General features: G+C 39.2%; 2 protein-coding genes across 4 annotated transcripts in view; both read right to left on the reverse strand.

Moving 5' to 3' along the window:
- The window catches only part of znf652 (zinc finger protein 652), a 26,533-nt gene extending 10,108 nt beyond the window's left edge, over positions 1–16,425 (reverse strand). Inside the window, exons 1-5 of one of the 3 annotated variants that reach the window (XM_015055884.1) lie at positions 16,301–16,425; positions 10,201–11,623; positions 6,480–6,627; positions 6,250–6,365; positions 1,991–2,135 (exon numbers count right to left, since the gene is read on the reverse strand). In XM_015055884.1, the coding sequence (XP_014911370.1) occupies positions 1,991–2,135; positions 6,250–6,365; positions 6,480–6,627; positions 10,201–11,223 (1,432 nt within the window). In that variant the 5' untranslated portion in view covers positions 11,224–11,623; positions 16,301–16,425. The other 2 variants (XM_015055883.1, XM_015055882.1) reach the window with 2 other exon arrangements.
- A 1,322-nt stretch (positions 16,426–17,747) lies between these two features.
- Positions 17,748–21,274, reverse strand: phb (prohibitin). Its single transcript, XM_015055887.1, has 7 exons — positions 21,168–21,274; positions 20,506–20,602; positions 19,700–19,861; positions 19,063–19,205; positions 18,854–18,970; positions 18,663–18,758; positions 17,748–18,570 (listed from the first exon to the last, which is right to left on the reverse strand). The coding sequence occupies exons 2-7, from the start codon at positions 20,588–20,590 to the stop codon at positions 18,358–18,360; spliced, it is 816 nt and encodes a 271-aa protein (XP_014911373.1). The 5' UTR covers positions 20,591–20,602; positions 21,168–21,274; the 3' UTR covers positions 17,748–18,357.
- Positions 21,275–21,727: the final 453 nt, after the last annotated feature.

A 21,727-nucleotide genomic window follows, 5' to 3' on the forward strand; every position in this document is an offset into this window, starting at 1 on the left:
AAACAAAAGGACGCGAAGGCACAAGTGTTTGGGGTGTTTTAAAAAAAATGTGAAAAAAAAAAGAAAAAAAAAAAAAAAAAAAAAAAAAAAAAAAAAAAAAGAGAAGGATGTACAGCTTCATGTGTCTGGGTTATCATTACAAGCCACAATATATGCAGAGCTGTTCTTTGATGTAAAACATCCCCTCTCATTGCAAGAACGAAGTAAAGAGGCAACACCCCATTTTGTTCCTTTTTATAGAGAGTTTATGGTGCCTGGCAGGCGGCGAGGAGGGAAAACAAGAGCTTGGAAAACTTTGTAAATAAATCTAGCTGCATTAAGCTTTGCAAAAAGAGAGAGAGAAATAAAATAAACTCCACAAATAATCTAAATATTTAAATAAAATAAAAAGCTAACATGAAATAATTGAAAAAAAAAACTCCAATTTGACTTTGGTTGCGGTTGAAACCAGATATTTACATACGCTGTATAAAAAGAAACCCTCTTCCTCACCGTCGGACAGTAAATCAGTTTAAATGCGTCTCGTTTTAGATCAGTCAGAACGTATAATTTAATACTGCTACTTCATATTCATCTGTTCAAGTGATTCTGTACAAATATAAACGCCGTGGGAATTGTCTGGTTCCAAAAAAAAAAAAAAGAGAGAAAATGTGTTTTGGTGTAAAATGTAGAAGACTGAAGATCTGGTTTGGCTGAGGCTCGTAAGACAAGGTGATTATGAAAACAGACTCACTCAGTGAGGAAGAAGCACAAAATGGCGGATTAAAGTTTGCACAAAGCGTAGACACCAACACAGAGCCCTGACCTCAGTTCTGTAGAAAACCTGTGGGCTGAGCTAATATGCATGTGAAACCAGTGCCTCTGGTAAGCTGGTTCTGTCAGTAGGAATGGGACACAAAAAGCAAAACAAAAAACTTAGGACCAAATTTTCAGTTGTGTGAAAATTTGGTTTCACCTGTATTTACTTCAACAGCATTTAAAAGCTAATTTTCAGATAATTTTGTTCAGTGATCTTAACATTTTCTTTGCGCATTGCAATCAGCTAAGAGGTCAGCACCACAGTGAACATGTGAGACCTCGTGTTTAAGGATTCTTATCCATTCATGTTAGATTTCTTTTTTTTTCCATTTGCAGCATTAAAGTACTAAAACATTAAATAAAAACGGGACATCTCCAGGAATATTTACCACTGTTGCTGAATGTTTTTGTATGAAATGTTCTCCTGCTTGATGGAGTCAGTATGTCCACTTTGTTTACTGTAATTGCTGATAATTACAACAAACAAAATGTTTTGGTTCTGTTCAGATATCATTTGCTTACAGAACTGTGATGTGAAAAAATTGTCACATTTTTTCTTTATCTGTGTGCAGCAAACAACACCCAAAATGTTTTCTCAATTTTGAATGTGATGCACTTTTAAGAGGTTTTGAGGGATATTTCTGTGCAAGAACATGAGTTCAGAAATAAAATATTTTTTGATTTATTAAGCTGAATTCAGTTTTTAAGCTCATCCTAAACTTTGCCACACAGAGGTAATCCCTGGTAATTTTATTTTCTAAAATAAACAGCCCTGGAAAAAAAAAAAAAAAAAAAAAGACCATTACACTGAACCCATTGAAAGCTTCAAAGTTATTCCACCAAATATTGATTTCTATAATATTGAATTCTTGAGTTAAAACATTAGTGTTGTTGTTTCTAAATGAATATAAACTTGTTTTCTTTGCATTATTTGAGGTCTGAAAGTGCTGCATCTTTATTGTTATTTTGACCATTTCTCATTTTCTGCAAATAAATACTACATTTTTGAGTGGAATTTAAGAAACATGTCAGCATTTCATAGAATAAAAGAGCAGTGTTAATTTTACTCAAACATATACCTAGAAAAAGTAAAGTCAGAGAAACTGATCATTTTAAGTGATCTCTTAATTTTTTCCAGAGCTGTATGCATGTGTCTGACCCTGAGGCGCACAGCGAGAGCCTCAGTTCTCACCTGTGTGTGTTTTCATGTGCTCGTCAAAGTACTGCTTCATGTTGAAGTCTTTGCCACACCACTGGCACATGAACTGCTTGTGTCCAATGTGAATGCTCATATGGGAGCGCAGCTGGTACTTGTACTGGAACCGTTCGTCGCAGTGCTGCAACGGAAAGAGAGAGGCTTTTTTAGACATGTGCCCACTAGGTCAACACATGCACACGTTCTCAAATATAAACTGAACCCTTGTCACATGGCTCTGCATTTCACAGTGGGTTTTTTTTCCCCTGTGGTAATGTGCAGCAGAGTTCTGCTTACTTCAGCATATTTAGCTTTCAGTACAAACTAATGTGAGGACAGATTATCTCTCTTCAAAGAACTCAGTGGGCTCTGACTGGCCCCCTCCAATGGTCTGAGAAGAGACTTCCCACCATCCAACATCTGCTCAGATGAGAAAATCCAGAAAAAAAAAAAAGCCACATATGTTCAGCCACTAAAAATAACCCTTGGTTGCAGCACTTGTTACACACAGTGTATAGTGCATGGTTCGATTTTTTTTTTCCCAAAGGTTAGATATTTATACTCTGTGCCACCACCTGACTAAATAAATGTCTGTGGTGAGAGAAAAAATCTGAAGAAAGAATGTAAGGCCTGCACATTACATAAACCTAATAGGCATGTAATAAAAACCTTAGTGTCTGGGATAGCTTCTAACATCTAATTAGAACAACTCCACCCATGAAAATGTTTTAAAGTGTGGTATAGTTAAAGGCCTAAGCTGGAAGTAAGGACACCCTGTGGAGCATAAACAACCCTACGAATACTGAGAGGGAAACTGACTGCATACTTTCCAAAGCAACGGCAGAAGTTTGGTCTTTCAGCTGGTCAACCATTATAATGTTTGACATGGTTTGAGTTCAATTCTGAGGACACACCGTCTGCTGACTGTTAATGTGTGGAGACAAAAGAAAATATTAAATAAGTCGACCATATGCAGAAAGGCCAGGGTGTCCAAAGTGCGGCCCTGACCGCAGTTTAATATTTGTACAGTTTAATATATTTGGTCCAGAAGCTCAGGTGGTTGATACAGATGGAAAGTTCATAACGATGAACTGAAATTATCCTAACACAGACAAATTAGGTGCAAAACAAAGTATTCATCTTTTAACCATTATGTTTTCTCTATAATTTCACCGTTAACAGAATCACAAATATACAGCAATTCTTACTCAAATGTATTTAACTGATTTATTAAACTTAGCTAAATATAGCAAGTGTGTTTTAAAGAAAAGAAGAAACCAAAGTCTTGTTCTTGTTAATGAAGAATAAACTTTTTGTTTGCAAGCCACAAAAATGAAAATTCTTCCAACTCCTCCCTCTGAAAGATTTGGAAACTGTATACATTTATTTTATTACGGTAAACCAACAAAACCCTGTTTATGTTCTGGATTTATAATCACTCGCTCATTACGTCCCCACAAAATTAAGGATTTTATTTGTTTCACTAAAATTGCATTTTTATTTCATCGCTGACCTGATAAATTATATACTTTTTTAAAATTATGTTTATATGGCTCACAAACTTTTTGGATTGACATTTCCAGCCCATGTCATTAAAAGTTTGGAGACCACAGCATTAGGGGTGCGAACACACATGTTCTAAACTATATTTGAATTTCAAATCATTACTCTAGTTTCTTATTGTTTTGTGCTCTTTATAATGCGTTTGTTTGCAATAATTCATGTGGTATGCAACCGTGTACCCTACAACGCAGTATGAAAAATAATAAAAACATTATGCAAAATACTGTTTAAAAATTTCTTCACTCATAATGCCGTATGGATTCTCACCCCTTAACTCTGCTTTACTGCTATGAGTAGAAAACTAAATGAGAGCATCACAACGGGAAGAAATCAATTGCTCCCTCTTTGAAAGTTTAAAAGACTTTATATGGTTTATAAACATTTTGAAAGGTTGAATCTTACTACCACTGTGTCTTCAAGATGTAAAAAAGAAAATATTTAACACAGAATGTGAAAAAATATCGATTGCATTAATCTTAAAGTGACAGCATTTGGTCGTCAGTCATTTTTATAGAGATGCTCTTTGTAGTTTATGTCAGAAAACAACAGAGAGCGCCATAATGCACGTGCAGTAAAAAAGTATTTGCCCCCTATAGATTTATTTTGTTTTGCTTTTTCTTCCACTTCAATATTTTACATCATCAAATAACTGTTAATGTTAGATAAAATATTACATTTATTAAGGCAAAAAAAAGCAGTTCAAACAAACGTGACCCTATGTGGAAAGAAGTAAATGTCCCCTAAACCTAATAAGCAGCAACAACTATTGTGTTTTTTTATTTTTATTTTTTTATCACTGATAAATCTTACATCACTGTGGTTGAGTAAATGGCCTTTGCATAACTGCTCTTATTCACCCACATTAAAGGGTTTTGTTAAATGCCATGTTACAAGTTCGGACTTTTACTAGGCCACTCCAAAATCTCACTTTTCCCTCAGCCAATCAGAGGTGGACTTGGTGGTTCAGTTATGAGGATTGAGGACCTGAAGTGTGCTGGAATTTAAATTAGTGTTCAGAGATAATTCCTCCTTTGGCATTTTATACAACAGAGCAGAATTCATGGGTCAGCAAGACAGTCCCAGACCATAACACTACCACCACCATGTGTGACTGAAGGTAAACTGTTCTTATTTCTGAAAGGTTGGGTTGTTTAATGACAGAAGCAACAGGATGCAGATGTCGTCTCATCAAACCTTTTGCATAATCACTTTGTCAACTGCGAGACAGGCTTTTTTTGGTCAGCAGTGGGTTTTCGCTTTGGGTGCCATAGCAACCCAGCCTTTTTTCTGGTGTTGAAGTCTGACCTCAATTAAGGCAAATGAGGCCTGCGGGGGGTTTGCGACCTCCTGGATTTAGTTGTTAATGCCTTGTTGGAGTAATTTTGGAAAGCTGGCCATTCTTAAGTAGGATCAGCACCACTTTGCGTTTTCCCCATTTGTGGATAACGGCTCTCAATGGTTGCCTGAGTCCTAAAGCCTTTTGTAACCTGTTTCAGATTGAAACCAGTGCCAGTGACTTTTTTCCCCCCTAACAAAACCCTCTTCATACCAAAGCACAAAGTTTTGCTTTTTTCTACTTCATATTGCATGGAAGTTCTATTTAAGTGACTGATTGATTCTACAAACCAGGCAGAAATTGGGTTTCGCCATTGAGAAAGTCAAATAAACTCAGATTTCCTGAAAATCTAAGAAATCGGAATTAGATCTGATCTGATAAGTTTGGGGGGAGAGGAAACAGGCTATGTAATGGGAGCAAATACCGTTTCAGAGCATGGTGGCATTTTCTGCAAACTAAGACTTTTCTTCAGTCTTTAAAGGAAGTTCTCTTCTTATCAAACATTCAGTACTTATCTGTAGGGCTGAGAAAAAGAAAGTTGCACCAAATAAAGGGATATAACTCTTTGGAGTTGAAAAGTTTACTCAGCAAATGCTTCATGACGCCATCTGTTGGAATGTCTCTGAAAAGCAGAAGGAGTGTAATTTCTGCTGTGATGAAAAGGATACGTTAATGTTGCAAGGCGTGACTGTCGCCACAAAAACATCACAGAAAGATCCCAGAGGGCCGCGATTCAGAGACATGATAAAAGGGGGAATGGAGGTAATTGAAAGCCACACAGAGGACAGCTCACATTCAGAAGCGCTTTTGCCTGCTGTCATTTGTGCTGCAGAAAGACTTAATCACATACTGCAAACATAACCTGTTCTTTATTACCCTGTCAAAGATAAATTCAGAAACAAATATCTGTTATTTTCTCTGCTTTAAGGTTTCGGACACAAATATTGAGACATGCTGCTTCTGTTGGAAAACATTTAATAATGTTTCCATGTTATTAATGACACCTTGGTCTAGAATTGCATTTGTAACTTCTAATGAGTTTCTGCATTTACCACCAAGCTGTTGAGTCTCTTATTAAATGCAAACATGCAATAACCTGCCGAGTGTAATTCATGCAACCATAACTACAATAACCTGTTGGACAGATATCTTTATGATATTCCTATAACTCACCTAATTACAGACTGTGCATTTCCTCATTCTGTATTTCTTGTGAACATAGCACATTTTTACTGTACTTTTGGACCCAATCCTCCATTTATAAAGCAGGAATTCCCCTCATTATGCAACAAAAGTAAATATTAGAGACAATTAAATGCATTTCTGTTTTTACGGCAACGTTAAAACAGCATCTTACCTCACAGCGGAAAGGTTTCTCCCCAGAGTGCTGCAGAGAGTGAACTTTTAAAGACATGCTGCGTTTAAATGACTTCCCACACGTCTCACAGGTGAAAGGCATGTCCTTAGTGTGAGCTGGAGATGAGAGGAGATAATTAAAGCTACTTTTGGGGTTCCAATAATATTAATAAACATTTTCAGAGCTGATGCCTTAAAACATTATGCAAATAACTATAAGGCCCAACTCACCAACCATGTGCTTCCTGACGTGGGCCATTGTGTAGAACTTCTTCTCACAGATTTCACACGAGAACTTCTTCTCTGCATAGCCGTGAACAATCTTAATGTGCTCATGCAGCGACCACAACTTCTTAAAAGACTTGTTGCAGGAGACGCACTGTGGAAAACCAGGGCAGACATATTTATTAGGATGGAATAAAGTGTTGAGGTTTCTTATAAGCAGGTACGACTTTCTGGAAGTCCATCAGCTCCCTCTGCTGGGGGAAAAGTGTAACATCAGGATAAACGTCTGATTAAACTGGGAAATTATTTTTATTTGAGGCAAGTAATTGCATCGATAAGCAATAATAAATGTCTAACTTGGTGCATACGAAAATATTGCGTCCAAAAGCTAAAAAATTCCCAATTTGGTTATACAATAACAAATTTATACATTTGTTCAATTTCAACAGTATTAAATAATCGAATTACTTAGTTTTACGTTTTATTCCAAATCTTGTTTTATAAGCGATTTTTTCCCATTATTTTCTCATTTTTTAAATATCATGGAATATTATTTTTATATTATTCACATTTTGCCATCGTTTCCATATTCTGTATATATGTAGCCTTTTTTTAATCAATGTATTTTTTAAAACCATACATTGATGTTTTCCCTGTAATATTTTCTCTTTTTCCCCCTCTCCTATGTTTGTTTATTTACAGGGTTTTTATTTTCTTTGTGCTTTCTTTTGATTTTCCTTCTAACTGAAACGTAGATGGTAAAAGGACGGTGAGATGAGGGGGACTGACTGCAGGACACGAGATTTGAAACTGGGTCATTTCACTACACTCTATGTGTAGTGGAGAAAATAAATTCCAACTTCTGCACTAAACTCCTTTTTAAAACTCATCAACAGCATTGAATAATCAAAGCTCCTGAGGAAAAGACCTGTTTTGAATGGCTCAAAAGCTAAAAAAAAAAAAACTTTATGACATTCATGTTAATCATGACACGTAAACATCTACAACTAATTTATTCAAAAATGTTACTTGGCCATAAAACAAAGCTGCTTCTCTAACAGCAGCCATCTTTCAGGCTGCAACACTTAGCACAGAAACACAAACTTAAACCACAACATGCAATAGAAATGTAAAAAAAAAAGCTGATTAAAGTCTAATCAAAATTACAGACTTCCTCAATTAATCTGAGGAGCTCTTAAAAGCCTTAATGTTATGCTGGCATGAAAAGGGAGTTTTTTTCCTCCTCCTATAAAAAGGTGAATTTTTCTTTTCTTCAATGAAACTGCTAAGGTTCGATGGAAACAGTTGCGTGCGACACATGATTTCCTCTCAGGCTTGACGCTATTTAGCTCCTTTTGAGTTCTGAAACTCCACTCACATGCACTTATGTTAAGACAGAAATGAGTTTATGAAATCTTTCCATTGAAGACGCACTAAAAATACACAAACTAAAATGTGTTTAAAACTAATTTGATGTATTTTGGTCACATTAACAGAAACTATGAAGGTAGAAATAAACTAAACTATAGAGATTTAAAGCTGCAGACTTTTCTAGGGCGATGTATGTTTCGGCCAAATGAGAAAAATCTTAAATATAACCGTTTCCCGCTTTAGGAGGAACTGACAGCCGTTTAATGAATGGTGCTTTACATCCTCACAGCGTGGCATTGTTAGTAGAAATCTGAGCAGCTGCTCAGATACCCTGTCATCCAAAATAACCTGAGAATGCAAATCAAAGTCAGCAAAAGTCGGGCGAATTCAAGCGATCAAAACAGCTGCGAGTCCCTCAGGAATTCAACAGCTGAACCTCCCCATTCAGTGTCAGGAAACTAAAGCCACAACAGAACAGCAGATAAGGATACAGGCTTACAGGAGGTGTGCTGCAAATTTGCAAGCATGTGTTTTTTAACTATATCTGGACTCCAAGAGCACCAGATAATTGAAAGGTTTGCTACAGTAAAGCTACCAATGCATGTATAAATGTTTAATGCAGTTGGGTCAAATTCACATCAGCCATTTAAACTTGGAAAAAGTTGGACTGCCTTCAGCTTTTGCACCTGTGCATACCGAATGCTCTATAAAAATCTAAAACCAACAACAAAATATTCAGTTAAAAAAAACAAAAACAAAAAAAAAACCTGATGCTCCCGCTAACAGACTGGTTTCGGCAGATTGTTGTATGATGACTGGAAGACCGAGGATCATAAACTACAAGATTTGTAAAACACCTAAAGCCAAATGAACGCACTGAACTCTTTGTACAAACTCTGACGAGGGGGGACAGTTTTGCCAGAGGGAGTCATTTGGCTCAAAGGAGCTTCAAAACCCACAAACCAGAATTTATCAGCAAATAAAACAGCAACACTCATTTCGCCACAAAATTACTAACTTCACAATGAATAATTGTCAAGATTGTAATGCAGAAATACTACCGAAACCCTCTCAATGACGTCAAACAAGCAAGGAAACAAATCTTGTTCTTCTTTCAAATATTCTCTAAGAGCATTTGGATTAAAGTAAGAGCAGATAATGTTCATGAAGCCTCTTGGTCATGTTTTTAATGGATTTATCTGGGAATGAAAAAGATAAAGTTGAGGTTGATGTCCCATAAAGTACAAACTGCCTTACAATAAGTTTCGTTTGTGAGATTAAAAGCACCTTTTGTAAAGAACCTTTAGATGGGTTTTAAATATACTTTTCACTAAAACCACATTTCACATTAAAATGTTTATTGATCTAATGTAATATTCTAGCCCTAAATGTTGTGTTTTTGTTAGCTGTAAACAGAAAAACCAGCATAACTAAAAGAAATAAAGTCTTGAAAACACCAGTTTGTGTGTTATTAATCTGCGTAACGTTTTAGTAGATTAATAATGATCACAGTTTCCTGGTATTCCTCCAGACAGAACAGACCAATTCTTCTCAATCCAACATCCAGTGTAGAGATGCCAACATTTATTTCAGGTTCATTATTTTACTTTTATTCCAGAATCTGTATGAACCTGAAGCCTGTCCCATTTGCCAACTATAATATAGTCTACTACTCTTATTACATCAATCAACCAAAACAGCAAGCATTCATTTTTCAGGTCAAGAAATTCTAAACTACAAGAGAGAATTATGAAAGCATAACTGTCTGACTGCAACTGAGATTGGGTCAGTTCCTCTTACACTTGCCTCAACAGATTTTGGTGCCCAGATCTTGCAAAACGTTTTGGGTAAAAAGGCTCTTCAACAGTGGTTTAACAGATGTAGCCCATTGCTTTGATCCATCCGTGTTGTAGATCATAAGTCTCTCTCAAACTCCTGAATGGGTTCTGCTTCACAATTCACCAGGCTGAAGTTTCACCTGTTCTATTTTCACAACCACACTTTAATTTCCTTCCACTGAGCTTTCCATTATTATTCTAAAATACAGCAATTTGTGAACAGTCACATTCATTTGCAGTGACCCTTTGTGGCTTAACCTCCTTATGAAGAATGTTAATGACTTTCAGCTGGTCAGCAGCATGATTTCAATAGTCACAACTTATCATTTCTATTATTAAAATACATTTGTATTGTTCTCATGTCTTGTTAAATCACTAAATTTTGGGTTAATATTATTTACTGGGACACACCTGCATCTGATTAACCGTGGTTTGTTATCGTTTCAAACACCAGACCTGCACCACTTCAATCTTTAATTGCAGGTTGAATGAAAACTAATGAATGAAGTCAGATTTACCTGGATGTTCTTCTCGCAGTCAGTCTGCTGATGCAGTGCCAACTCACTCTCCAGGACGAACTTCTTGCCGCATTTATCGCAGATCTGCATCCGCCTGTGTGTGACGTTCATGTGCTTCTCCAGGTACCAGCGGGTGTTAAACACCCGGGGACACTTCTCACACGCCAGCATCTCCTTCTCCTCCTCCATCTCCGCCTTCTCGCCAGTCCTCTCTGTACCTGCGGAGGACGGGGTCGACCTCCCCGACCTGCGCTTGCTTTTTGGAGGCTCCATGCGCCTCCGCCGCCCCCTGGTGGTCATTCCGGCCGCGGCGGCGCTCAGAGCCGTTCGGAGGCTTTTCCTCTTTGGCGGGCTGGCTGACGAAGAACTTTGTCTGGTTCTTCTCGACCGCGTCGTTTGACTGTCCATTGCTTCGTCCTCCTCGTCTTCCTCTTCCTCGTCATGGCTCTCCTCCTCTTCATCCTCCTCTTCTTCTTCCTCCTCCTCATCATCCTCATCCTCATCACTTCCTCCTCTTTCCGAGTCATCTGCTGTGGTTCCAGTTTTGTTGTCGCCCTTGGATACGTGAAGCGTCTGGTTGTTCAGATTCACCTCGACGATGATCTGCTCACGTTTGTAGCCCTCTTCACCCTCTTCCTCCTCATCCTCTTCTTCCTCATCATCTTCATCCACCTCAGTGTCATCAGAGGATTCCTGGTTTCCCGTTTCGGACTCCTGCGACCCCGCCTCCTGCGCTCCCTCTCGGAAGTACTGCTGATGCTGCTGTGAAGTCACATGCTGAGGCGGCACCTGACCCATGTTCTGATCCGTCCCGGCCATCTTGGAGGACATCTTGTTGTCTACCAACACAGAATAAGGCTTTCCACTCACCTCCCTCCTGTGTACCTTTCCCGTCAGGTCCAAATCCGGGTTATTAGAGTGATAATAGTTCTGGGACACGGGTGTCCTACGTGCCTCCTCCTGTGACATCCCACCCAGGCTGGGGATGGAAACCTCCTCCTTCAGGCTCTGGCAGGATTTCATGAAGAAGTGATGACGGGGCTGGATCAGGTGAGAGCACGAGGTAACGTAAAAGAGAAAAGACTATGTTGCAAAAAGAAGACTACCCTAACCTAGCCTAGCCTGCAAGGAGGGGCAGGGGGCCAATCCCCCACCCTCCTGCTGAGGAGATAGGAAGGAGGGGACGAGGTGAGAGACGATCAACCTGATTCAAAGAGAGCGTCCATTCTGTCCGGAGAAGGACATGCAGTTGGTAAGACATTAAAACTGTCCCAAAGTTTGTTCCATATAGCTGGGAAGCAAAATCTGATTACGAAATCTCAGCGTCAGTTCTTCAAGGTCTGTCGGGTCCAGAGCAAGCGAAGGTGAGCCGGAGACCGGTCACCTGTCAGCACCTCCACGTCTCGCTTGAAGCGCCATTTAACTGCAAGACAGAGAAAAAGAAGAAACAAAGAGACTTACAGATGAGATTAAAGACAACGTTCTTCCGCTCGCTTTGAGAAAACGGTGAGATTGCGACCTGAAACTGCAGGCATGTCGAGCTTGAAGCAGCGAGTGTCACATTTACCCACAGACGTTTGTCTTGGTGCTGAGTATGGGAGCTGAAACCACAGGTTTCACGAATGACTGTGAGTAAAATTCAATTTCAAAACTGTGCAGCCCGAATGTCTCTCTCGACCACAACTGAAAGATCTCATCAATTTTAACGTTCAGACGCATTTCTAAAGTGACACGCAACTAGAGAACTGGCTTAACGGAAAACAGAAACTTATCCCAAATGTACAATGAAAAACTTTCAAACTTTTAATTAAACAAGGTCAAAAACCACAGAGCGCACTCCTGTAGCAGTAGTAAAGCAGAAAACCTCGAAACAAACCGAAGCGGAGCATGCAAAAGCAAGAATGCAGCCACTGTACTTTAGCTTTTATCTAAAGTTGGACTGCAATCAAAGTAAAAATCAAGTCACAACAATCTAAATGCCTCCCAGAAACAAGAAGCTCACCTGAAACGGCAAGAAACGCTGAACAACGTCAAGGTTTGCCTTCGTCTTAAGCAGCACATGTAAACGCAGCTCCCATTGACTGCTAGAAAGCGTAGTGTAACCACAGCTCTGGAGCTTCTATTGCAAACGCAACCACAGGAAATTGTATGTCAACCTGTCAGTGAAACTTATCTGCTACACTTGTAACCTAAAGTGTGATTATCTTGTTTATAAACAAGTCACGCACTGAAAAAAGACGTACATGCTTGTTTTAGACTTGACTTTGAATCATGGATATACTAAAAGTTGGAAGGTTGGCACATCCATACTGAGGCGTCTCCAGGCTGACAGTTAGGTGACCTCAAAAAGCCTTTACCAGTAATTCTGAGCATGCATCGAGGCGGTTTCTTTTGCTAGAAAACCTCCTATAGCACTATACACACACACACACACACACCCACACACACACCAGCATTTCCTTTCTTGGAGACAGCAAATATCGCCTCTATCTTTACAAACATCTTGCACTTATGCACTCTTGGCTTAAAATAAACACCCAACTTGCTACAGAAGAAAGACAATGAAATAATGCTGCCATATATACCATATATATGCACATATAATGTGATTTTAAATCAGATTTGGAAATCACAGTTTGTAAAATGCCACAAAATGAAGCCTGGTTGTGCAATAGTGAATTTGTTGCTAAGAACGTAAATCAGGCAGTATGAACCCAGTTTACCTAAAAATCAATCTTGTACATCTCTGTGGGGGAATTTTGGCACACTGTTTATTGCAGGATTGCTTTTATTCCGCCATTTTGAATCGTTTTCAAGCATTACAGCTGTATTTGACTAATTCACTCTGAAAAACTTTTGTTCTTTGATCCAATCAGCGGTGATCTCGCTAGAATCCTAGGGATCATTGCCCTGCTCCATAAGCTTCCCAGACAGATTGTCCTTCAGGATTTTCTACTGCTGAGCAGAATTCATGGATCCAAATGAAGGAAGTCATCCAGGTCCTGAAGCACCAGAGCAGCCTCAGATCTTCACATTGCAACACTGTGACAACATGATGTTCTTCTTCTGAAATGCTCTGTTTGTTTTACGGCAGATGTAACAGCTTGTACTTCTTCCAAAATGTTCCTCTTTTGACTGCAGAAGATTTACTCAAAAGGTCTGGGGGAGCATCAAGATATGTCACAAAATATAAAATAGACCTTTTTGTTATTCTACTGGGGTTTTTCTTCTTCTTTGAACTCTCCACTGGATGGCATTTTTTCCCCCAGGCTTTTTCTTATTTACAAATCATGAACTCTGATCTTAATTGAGGGAAATAATTACACCTTACTTGGTGTAAGGAGACATACTAATACTTTATATTCATATTAAATAAAAATGGTCCGACATTCGAGTCTTGAGGAACCTACCTAATGTTTATTCACTCAAATTTATAATCGGCAAATTATAAAAAGCATTGTCAATTTACCAATTATGTTTCCATTAAATTGAAAAAAATATATATACTACTTTCCACTGTATCAGTCACAACATTCAATTTATTTGGTTGTAATTCAGACAAAAAAGGCGTTTCTGACCTAAGGAAATGCCTTCCTAATCAAATATACGTGTTCATTTACCCACATTTATTACAAACTTTGCTTCCCTCAACACTCATTCTGAACTTATTTGGTAATATTTAGATGGAGTAAAATCTCCTTTGCTTTGTTTTTCTACTTTAATCTTGCCAAATAATTAAAAATATATGATGAGAAATAGCAGAGGACATAAACTGAAAGAAAAAGTAACTACCTAAACCAGTTCAGCCAACCTTTGCAATTACAAACGTGAGCAACGCAGGAGCATAAGACACACCTGCCTTCCTGTGCATGCCGACGCTGATCCCCTCTGAGAATCGGACAGCAGTTCTCAGAGCATTAAAACCGCAGAGGGGAGGGGAGCTCAGCACTGACAGAGCAACTCGCCTCACATGGTCGTCCCAGGCACACAGCCGAGCAGATTATCCCGTGTCTACATGACAGAGAAGCATAAACTGCATGCAAAACTGCAGCCTGACATGCTTGACTTAAAGTAGAATCAGGTGGTTTCCTTCTCCATCAAGCGTATGCGGTTTGAAACAATAAACCAAACTTATTTGGTTTGGTACTAACTGCACAAAACTAGTGAAAACCCCAAAACAATAATCAAATGAATTTTGAAGCACAAACAAACAAGCAGTAAACTTCTGAGAGGCTGCATGAAAGGCTTCCACTCAGTAATGATGAGTCATTTCTGAGTTTCACTCATTGAAGCCCTTTGATGTGGGAATCATGTAGCATATAGAGCTCAATATTAACTGTGATTAGGTTACACAACCTGTCAGATCTGAAGATCTTACCTAAATGACAAGTATAATGATAAGTGTTTCCCCCCCTCAACTTAGACAATTTTGAAAACAAGTTTATTGGAAGGAAGGAAAATCAAGCACATTGGTATGTATCACTGACAGTTTTACTCATCCAAAGCACAGAGGAAGTGAAGTTTCTTTCTCTCTAGAAGGTAAAATTAAAGGTTTTCCTCGATCAGCCATTTGGAGGCATTCTGAGAACCAAACAGAAAACTTTTTTTTGCGCATAGGTAAAGCCACAAAACCAGTCATGTACCGGATAGATGCTACTGTGGCTAAAGATCTGTATGACACAGGATGGGAGTGTTACTGCAAAGCAACTGTACCAAACAAACAATGGTGCACATACTGAAAAGTGCTTAGCCAAAATGTCTGTGACACAGATGAGATCTCTGCAGTTCAAATATGCCACGCTTTACTCTCCAATGCAAAGCTGCTGAAATCCATGCACCCTCTCAAGTCTAGACTTTAAGGAGCTTTCTCTTCTTGCAGCTTGTAAAAGGTTCACATTCCTCACGCTGTCCAAACTCATAAGACCTAAACCAGCTCACTGTGCAGTGCACTGCAGGGATGCTTCATGCCTCTGTAGGTATGTGGCCATCAAACCCCAGAATCGGGTCATGGAGCAATGCTCCGATTTCGCAGTCTACTTCAAATCTTTTGGTTGAACTTAATGAAAAGTAGAAGGGGGAAACAAATCTCAGCTTTTGCTGCACAGACTGAGACATTTCCAAATTTGACAGAAACCAATGATGTCAGATATTATCCCCAGTTAACTAAAAATTGAATATGTATGCATTTTTTTAAGAAGATGAAAACTATGACTGCACAAAGGGTTAAAACCTAAAAGGCAACACTGCTCAGCGAATAGAAGAAACCCTGTACAGGCCTGGACAACTTATGCTACTTAGCCCGCTAGCTAAAGTCTACAGTTACTAACCTTACCTGCACATGACAAGCTAACTTTGCTACATTAGCTGAAGATGCTCCCATTAGGTAAATGTATCTGCAGAATAATCTCAAAACCTTCAGTTTTGTCTCACGTTTTGCTTACATGCTTTACCCCAAAACAAACACACGCACTTTCACTTTTTTTAACCCCAAACCGCCCAGAATGTTGCTAGTTAGCTTAAAAGCTAGCACCAACGTTAAAGTTTTTAGCATAAACGTTACACTTTATGTCTGTGTTGCATATTGAAGATAATAAATGGCAGCTATCGGGCCCGTGTCAAGCTAAAGCCAATGTCACGCTTTGTTTTCACAGTATCTCCCTCTCGTTGTAAGCTGGAGTCCTAACAAAAAAAAAAAAAAAGCTGTGGCAAACCCACTCCACTCGACACCGTCACAAAGTCAGTGTTCACAGACAATTTTTACCGTAGCTTCGGCCACCGGCTTCCGGAGACCCGTGTGCTCTTCCCCCGGCAGCCGTCCTGGATGTCAGTCCTATAGGTGCTGAAAATCCACTAAAACAGCGACATTTTGCGGTCGCTTCGCTGGCTTACCTCCGTCTAAAGAGAGCGAGAGCGACCTCCTTCTTGCGTTCGTGCAATCAGAGCTGCACAGATTCAGCAGGGTTGCTTGCCCTCCCTCTATCTATCTATGTACATTCGCGGATGTGCACACAGAACGGGTAATGCCAGCTTCTGTTATGCGTGCAAAAAAGGCGGGAGGATATTTTTTTATTAATGTACGTTACACCGGTTGCGGGGATACCTGCGCACCGGAGTCCTCAGCCCCGCTACGTGGCCCCGGCAAAGCTCTTAGCTTACGGCCCGGCCGTCCTCCCGCGCTCATCCCAGGCATTCAGGCCGCTGTCTGGGCGCAGGCGCGCCGCTCGGTGTCTGGATTCTTTTGGTCTTCCCTGGAAGCTAGACACTGTTCAGGGCGCGCACACAATGGGAGAAATCATACAGGAATCTGTATTCTCCTTCTGGTTCTAAAATTGTACTATTTTACTTATCTCACCTTATCTCTGGGAGTTTATTTCAATAGCACTATTCATACACAATTTAATTACCTCAAGGTTCCTTGCAGGAAAACCAAGGAACAAATGTAAAGAAATACATTTCTTTAAGTCTAAGCACAAAAGAAATAAACATTAAAAATTATTTTCTCTTTCTTTATCTTTATAGAAGAACTGCAGTGGCAATTTCAGCACTGATTTAAAAGACAAAACTTTTTCTTCACATCACTGGTTTTCAGGAAGTTGTTCCAGGAACTGAAGAGCTTAGAAACTGAAGACTTTGTCAACTGGTTTAACTCTGGTACTTGGAATACTGGCTAGAATATTTTTGAGAACTGTAGGTGTCAAAATGGTTCACATTACCTTTATTCTGTCAATGTTTTTTTCTAAGATGGTAACACAATGTTTTACAAATAGACAGGATGTCAAAACTTGATGGTAGTTTTAATCACGACTCCTAATTGTTTACCTTGTTTTTGGATCCAATAACTCGTATGGAGCCACTGACGTAGAAGACTTTGGCCACTAGAAATGTAAAGTTGTCAGTGTTGTTTTGATGAATTACATTTTACAGGTACTGAAAAAAAGTGGTTCAAGGATAAAGCCATGAGGGCCCTCCACATGTAATATTTGGTTATTCAGATGTGTAAAACAAAATAGTTGTTAGGCCAATTAATATCTGGACCAATCTCAAAAAATATAACCCATCAGTATGTTATGATTAGCGGTGTCACAGACCAATTTTTTAAGACCAAGGGGATACATTAGAAAAAATTTTATTCCACCAGTTCAAACGTCATGAAGCTTGAAAGTGTCAGTAATCAGAAATAACCTAACCTGCTGTTCTGGAATAGAACAGCAACAAAATCTAAGCACGAGTCACACGTGGCATTATCATTTCTGGTTGTTCAGGGTTTTTTTTTTTTAATTTAAAAGTACAGATAATAGACCACAATTGGGGGCCTTGATTACACATTTCCACACAAATTGTAAAATACAGGATTAAATACGGTGCATTTTAATTATCATTAATCCAATTCAGACTGTCAGTAATGTTGGTTGAAGACAAACTCAATTCCAACCTAATAGAAAATTATCTAATGTGATCAGTTTTGGATAAAATGTTTGTAAGATATTCATCTGGTTCCATGAGATTTGATAAAATTAAAAGGCTCTTTCACTAAATACACCCACAGCTAGGAGGTAGAAAGACATCTTTATTAACTTGCGTCATTTCTGAGACATGGGGCTTTCTGATAATGTCAGTAAAACTAAAGAGAGCATACACTTTATTGTTAGATAGGCACAACCTAATTTGTACAAGATGGCAACATTATTTGTGGAAAAATACCCTTTAGGGTGAAATCAAAAGAAAGCCTTTCATTTGAGATCTGAAAACTGTTTTACAAATGAACTTTCAAGCACAATAATCATTTGCAATTTAGTATGTCTTAAATCAGTTACCAGTTCCCTTGATGCTTCAATGTTTCTTTCATGCAGTGCTCCCGTTCTGAGGGAAAACTGCAAGTCAAATTAACTGCACTAATGATCTTCCTCAAAGTTTTATACGTTTAGGATAAAGGTGGAATAATTCTCCTCCTTGCTTCCATACACAAGAGTGGACTTCATAAATGTATTCACAGACCTCTCACTCTATCCCCCACCATTCTGCAAACAGCAGAGCCAAGTCCAGTGGTAGTTTGAGAAAGAGTGGGAGGAATGTATGTGAAGATGCAAGAACCATCTGCTGAATCATCAAGCCAGCCCCTCTGTGGCCCATATCACAGCTGGTTAAGGTGGGAGGCCATCACTGGGGCAGCTGCAGCAACGTGCCCTGTCCTGACGGCAGGTAAGTGACATTGCGGGCGCGTGAGAGCTGGAAGGCGATATCCTCCGCTGCCTCCAGCTTACGGAGCTCCACCAAGCCATCACCGGCATCCATCAGGGAGTTGGCGATGAGCAAGGCAGCCTGAGAATCCCCCTCTGCTGAAATGATGGCAGCCTGCTTCTGTTGCTCGGCCTAAGAAAGCGCACAGAAAAATGTCCGATTTAGACTGCTGAGCTTCCCCGAGGAGAATGCATATGAAGGTTTGCTGAACATGTGAGTAATACCTTTTCTACAACAAAACGGGCCCTCTCTGCTTCCTGCTGGGCCACCTGCTTCATCTCAACAGCCTCTGTGAATTCTTTACCAAAGGTCAAGTGTGTCTGAAAGGAGAATTGTGAATTAGTTTGGAGTTGACGAAAAAAAAAAAAAAAAAAAAAAAGTGACATTGTTGAAAAGTTTACAAGCAACTTCCTACCAGTGACACGTCATCCAAGATGAGTCCGAAGGTGGAAGCTCTTTCCATGAGATCCTCACTGACCTGTCGAGACACAAGCTCTCTCTGGGTGATGAGCTCCCCGGCATCAAACCGAGCCTGGAAGGAAAAAGATGCTTGACTGAGTGATTATTCCAACAATGTTAGAAAAAAAAAAATCCTTGCTTCCTGGCTCTTAAAGGCTCACCCACCACAACAGCCTTTAAGACCTCTGTGGTGATGGACGGCAGCACCCTCTCGTCGTAATCCTCGCCAATGCTGGTGAAGATGCGGGGCAGCTGATTCGTCACCGGCCGGAAGAGGATACGCAGTGTGATGTTAACATTCTGCAGATCTGCAGAATAAATGGTTCAAAGTGATTTAGAGAACATAACTTAACCGTGAGTTTAAGACATCATGTCATGAGTGCATTAGCTCTTCTTTTTTTTTTTTGTATAGTTGAAAAGGATTTGTAGAAACACACAGCCTGCCAGTTTTATGTTAAATCTGAGAAAAACATTCAGTGTTTTTTTTTTTTTTTCCATCTTCCCAACCTCCTGTGGCCACAGTAAATAGCTTCCCTTACTAAGCTCAGTTCTGATGGAGGTCAAAGGGTTGTGGTTCCTTTCCACTATCGCCACGTGTTTGTTTAGAAGAGACTTTTGCAAAGTCAAGGCCTTGATGAAATTTCCTGAAGAGATATTTTTTCCTCACCTGCATTATATTATTGGTAAGACTGAACCGGAAGGTATGTAATTGGATATGATTCTACCTATATCGCTGTATTGATTGTTCTAAACAATTTTTTTTTTATAAATTAATTGAATTTAATTTATTTAAATAATGCACCTTTGCTGCCAGTGATGACAGGCACGTTGCGTGGACGGGATCGACAATCAAAGATGATGGGCTTCTGAACCCAAGGAATGAGGAAGTGTGTTCCTTCACCGACGACTGCATCCTGTACACCTCTGAACCTGTCAAATATTACAGCCCGATGTCCTGCATCAACTGTAAAGAGAAATATTGCCATTAATACATATTATACATATAAATTGTGTATTACATGCTTTCTAACTAACATAGCTGATTACTTTTCTTGAGGTAAAAGAATTAGCTACAAATCCCAAAGTCTCAAAAACTGATTACTTAATCAAAAGAACAATTTATGCTTTCTCTAATAAACAAAAAACAATGCCTATATGGTCATTCGCTCATCGAAAAGCTAATGTCTTGTAAACTTGATATTGGAGCACTTGTGTGAATTTGTTGACTTATTTTACCCTTTATCCATTTAACACTTCTTGCTTTGGTCGTATACAAACTTTCTTTTCAGTTTACTTAACATGCATCAATTCTTACCCAGGGAAGTTTTGGACCCACTTTGACAGATAATGATTTAGAGACTTTCTGTAAATTTTTGCATTAAGTAATATAGACCATTTTGATCATAGTTAAATCAAGTGATTCTTATGCAGATGTCATATCTAATATAAATATGCATGTAGGGGGAAAAAAAAAAACAACAACAAAAAACACAAGCTCAGATCATAATGACTACATTTATGGAATAGGTACATTATTTTTTTAATGTACTATGTGCCAGATGTTCCCTTATCTAAATATTAACAAAGCTGTCCATGTGCAGCACTCACCGTTGAAGAGGGCGGAGTTCACAACACCTCCACCAACAGCAAGGGCGAGCCCCAACTTTCCAATAGACTCAAACAGCTTGGCCATGACCACAGCAACCTGCAGGTGAAAACAAGGAACGTTTCGGTGACCCCGACACACCTGCTACTTTACTGGTATGGCACGCTATGTAAACCAATTAAGTCTTTGTTGAAATCCTTAAAAAGCCACCGTTAATCCCTTCACTGCAGGACAAACAAACAGTGGCCTTGGTTGATGCCAACCAAGGCTGCAGGGGTAACGCTAATTTAGCTCATCATTAGCTAGCTTTAGCTTAGCGATTACCAGTGCATTGAGAGAGCTAGCAAATTCATACCAGATGTAATTATGTTGCTTCATCAAAGCAACTAAGATAGTATTAAGTGCAGTGTGCTGTTTGAAATGTATCAGTAAAATGTGTACGGCTTAAATCTTAACAGCTAGCAGTTAGCTTTCGCTGATGGAGATAAGACAGTGGAAACTCGTGCTCGTCTTACTCAACCCTCGGCAGGTCAAGGCAACCGTTTAACAACACATTTAATGCACAAAAAATGTTAATTTAGAGTAATCATGACTATTACACTAAGGTTTAACTTAACAGTTTTGTATTTTTTGTGTTCTGATTACAATATGTGTCATAACTAACCTCAGTTTGCTCCAACGACTGTGACCTCCACCGGACACGACGTACAACACATGAAATATTTCACTCACGGCGCCTGCGCACAGCGAGTCACAACCTGCCTTCTGATTGGATAAACCCCACACGGTTCTCTGCTTCGTCGAAAATTGCGGAAGAAGACATTTAATGCACCACTGCAATACCGCCACCTAGTGGCTTTCCGTGTTAGGGAAATAAAAATACACAATTGATCAATGGATGATGGATTCCTTTATTTTATGGGTTTTTTAAAAACAAAACATAAAATATGGTTTGTTTTTATTCCTGCAGGTGTGCACGGTATAATCCTGGTAGGAATAAAGCATTAAAGACAGAACAATGATTTAGTGTTAACTTTTCTTAAGAAAACTCATCAAGCTGGAGCTATTGTTATGATTTACTATCAAAATAAGTCATGCTTTTTGATTTAAAAAGATGATGGTGGAAACCACCTGTTGTGGTCTGTGGAAGTACTATACATGTTAATAGTTAGGAGCTCTGAGATTTCTAAATCACAGTGTTTTACTTATTCTGCTCCACAAATG

This window comes from Poecilia latipinna, unplaced genomic scaffold, assembly GCF_001443285.1.
Source record: "Poecilia latipinna isolate Pla-1442-1.1 unplaced genomic scaffold, P_latipinna-1.0 Scaffold1340, whole genome shotgun sequence".
NCBI classification, from domain to species: domain Eukaryota; kingdom Metazoa; phylum Chordata; class Actinopteri; order Cyprinodontiformes; family Poeciliidae; genus Poecilia; species Poecilia latipinna.

Bases quoted from the DNA above. Each gene is read 5' to 3' on its own strand.
- phb (XM_015055887.1), bottom strand. From the start codon at position 20,590: ATGGCCAAGCTGTTTGAGTCTATTGGAAAGTTGGGGCTCGCCCTTGCT. The intron at 19,206-19,699 runs GTGCATTATTTA...TTTATTCTGCAG, and splicing joins TGTCATCACTGGCAGCAAAG to ATCTGCAGAATGTTAACATC. The intron at 18,571-18,662 runs GTATTACTCACA...GCGCTTTCTTAG, and splicing joins CCCGTTTTGTTGTAGAAAAG to GCCGAGCAACAGAAGCAGGC.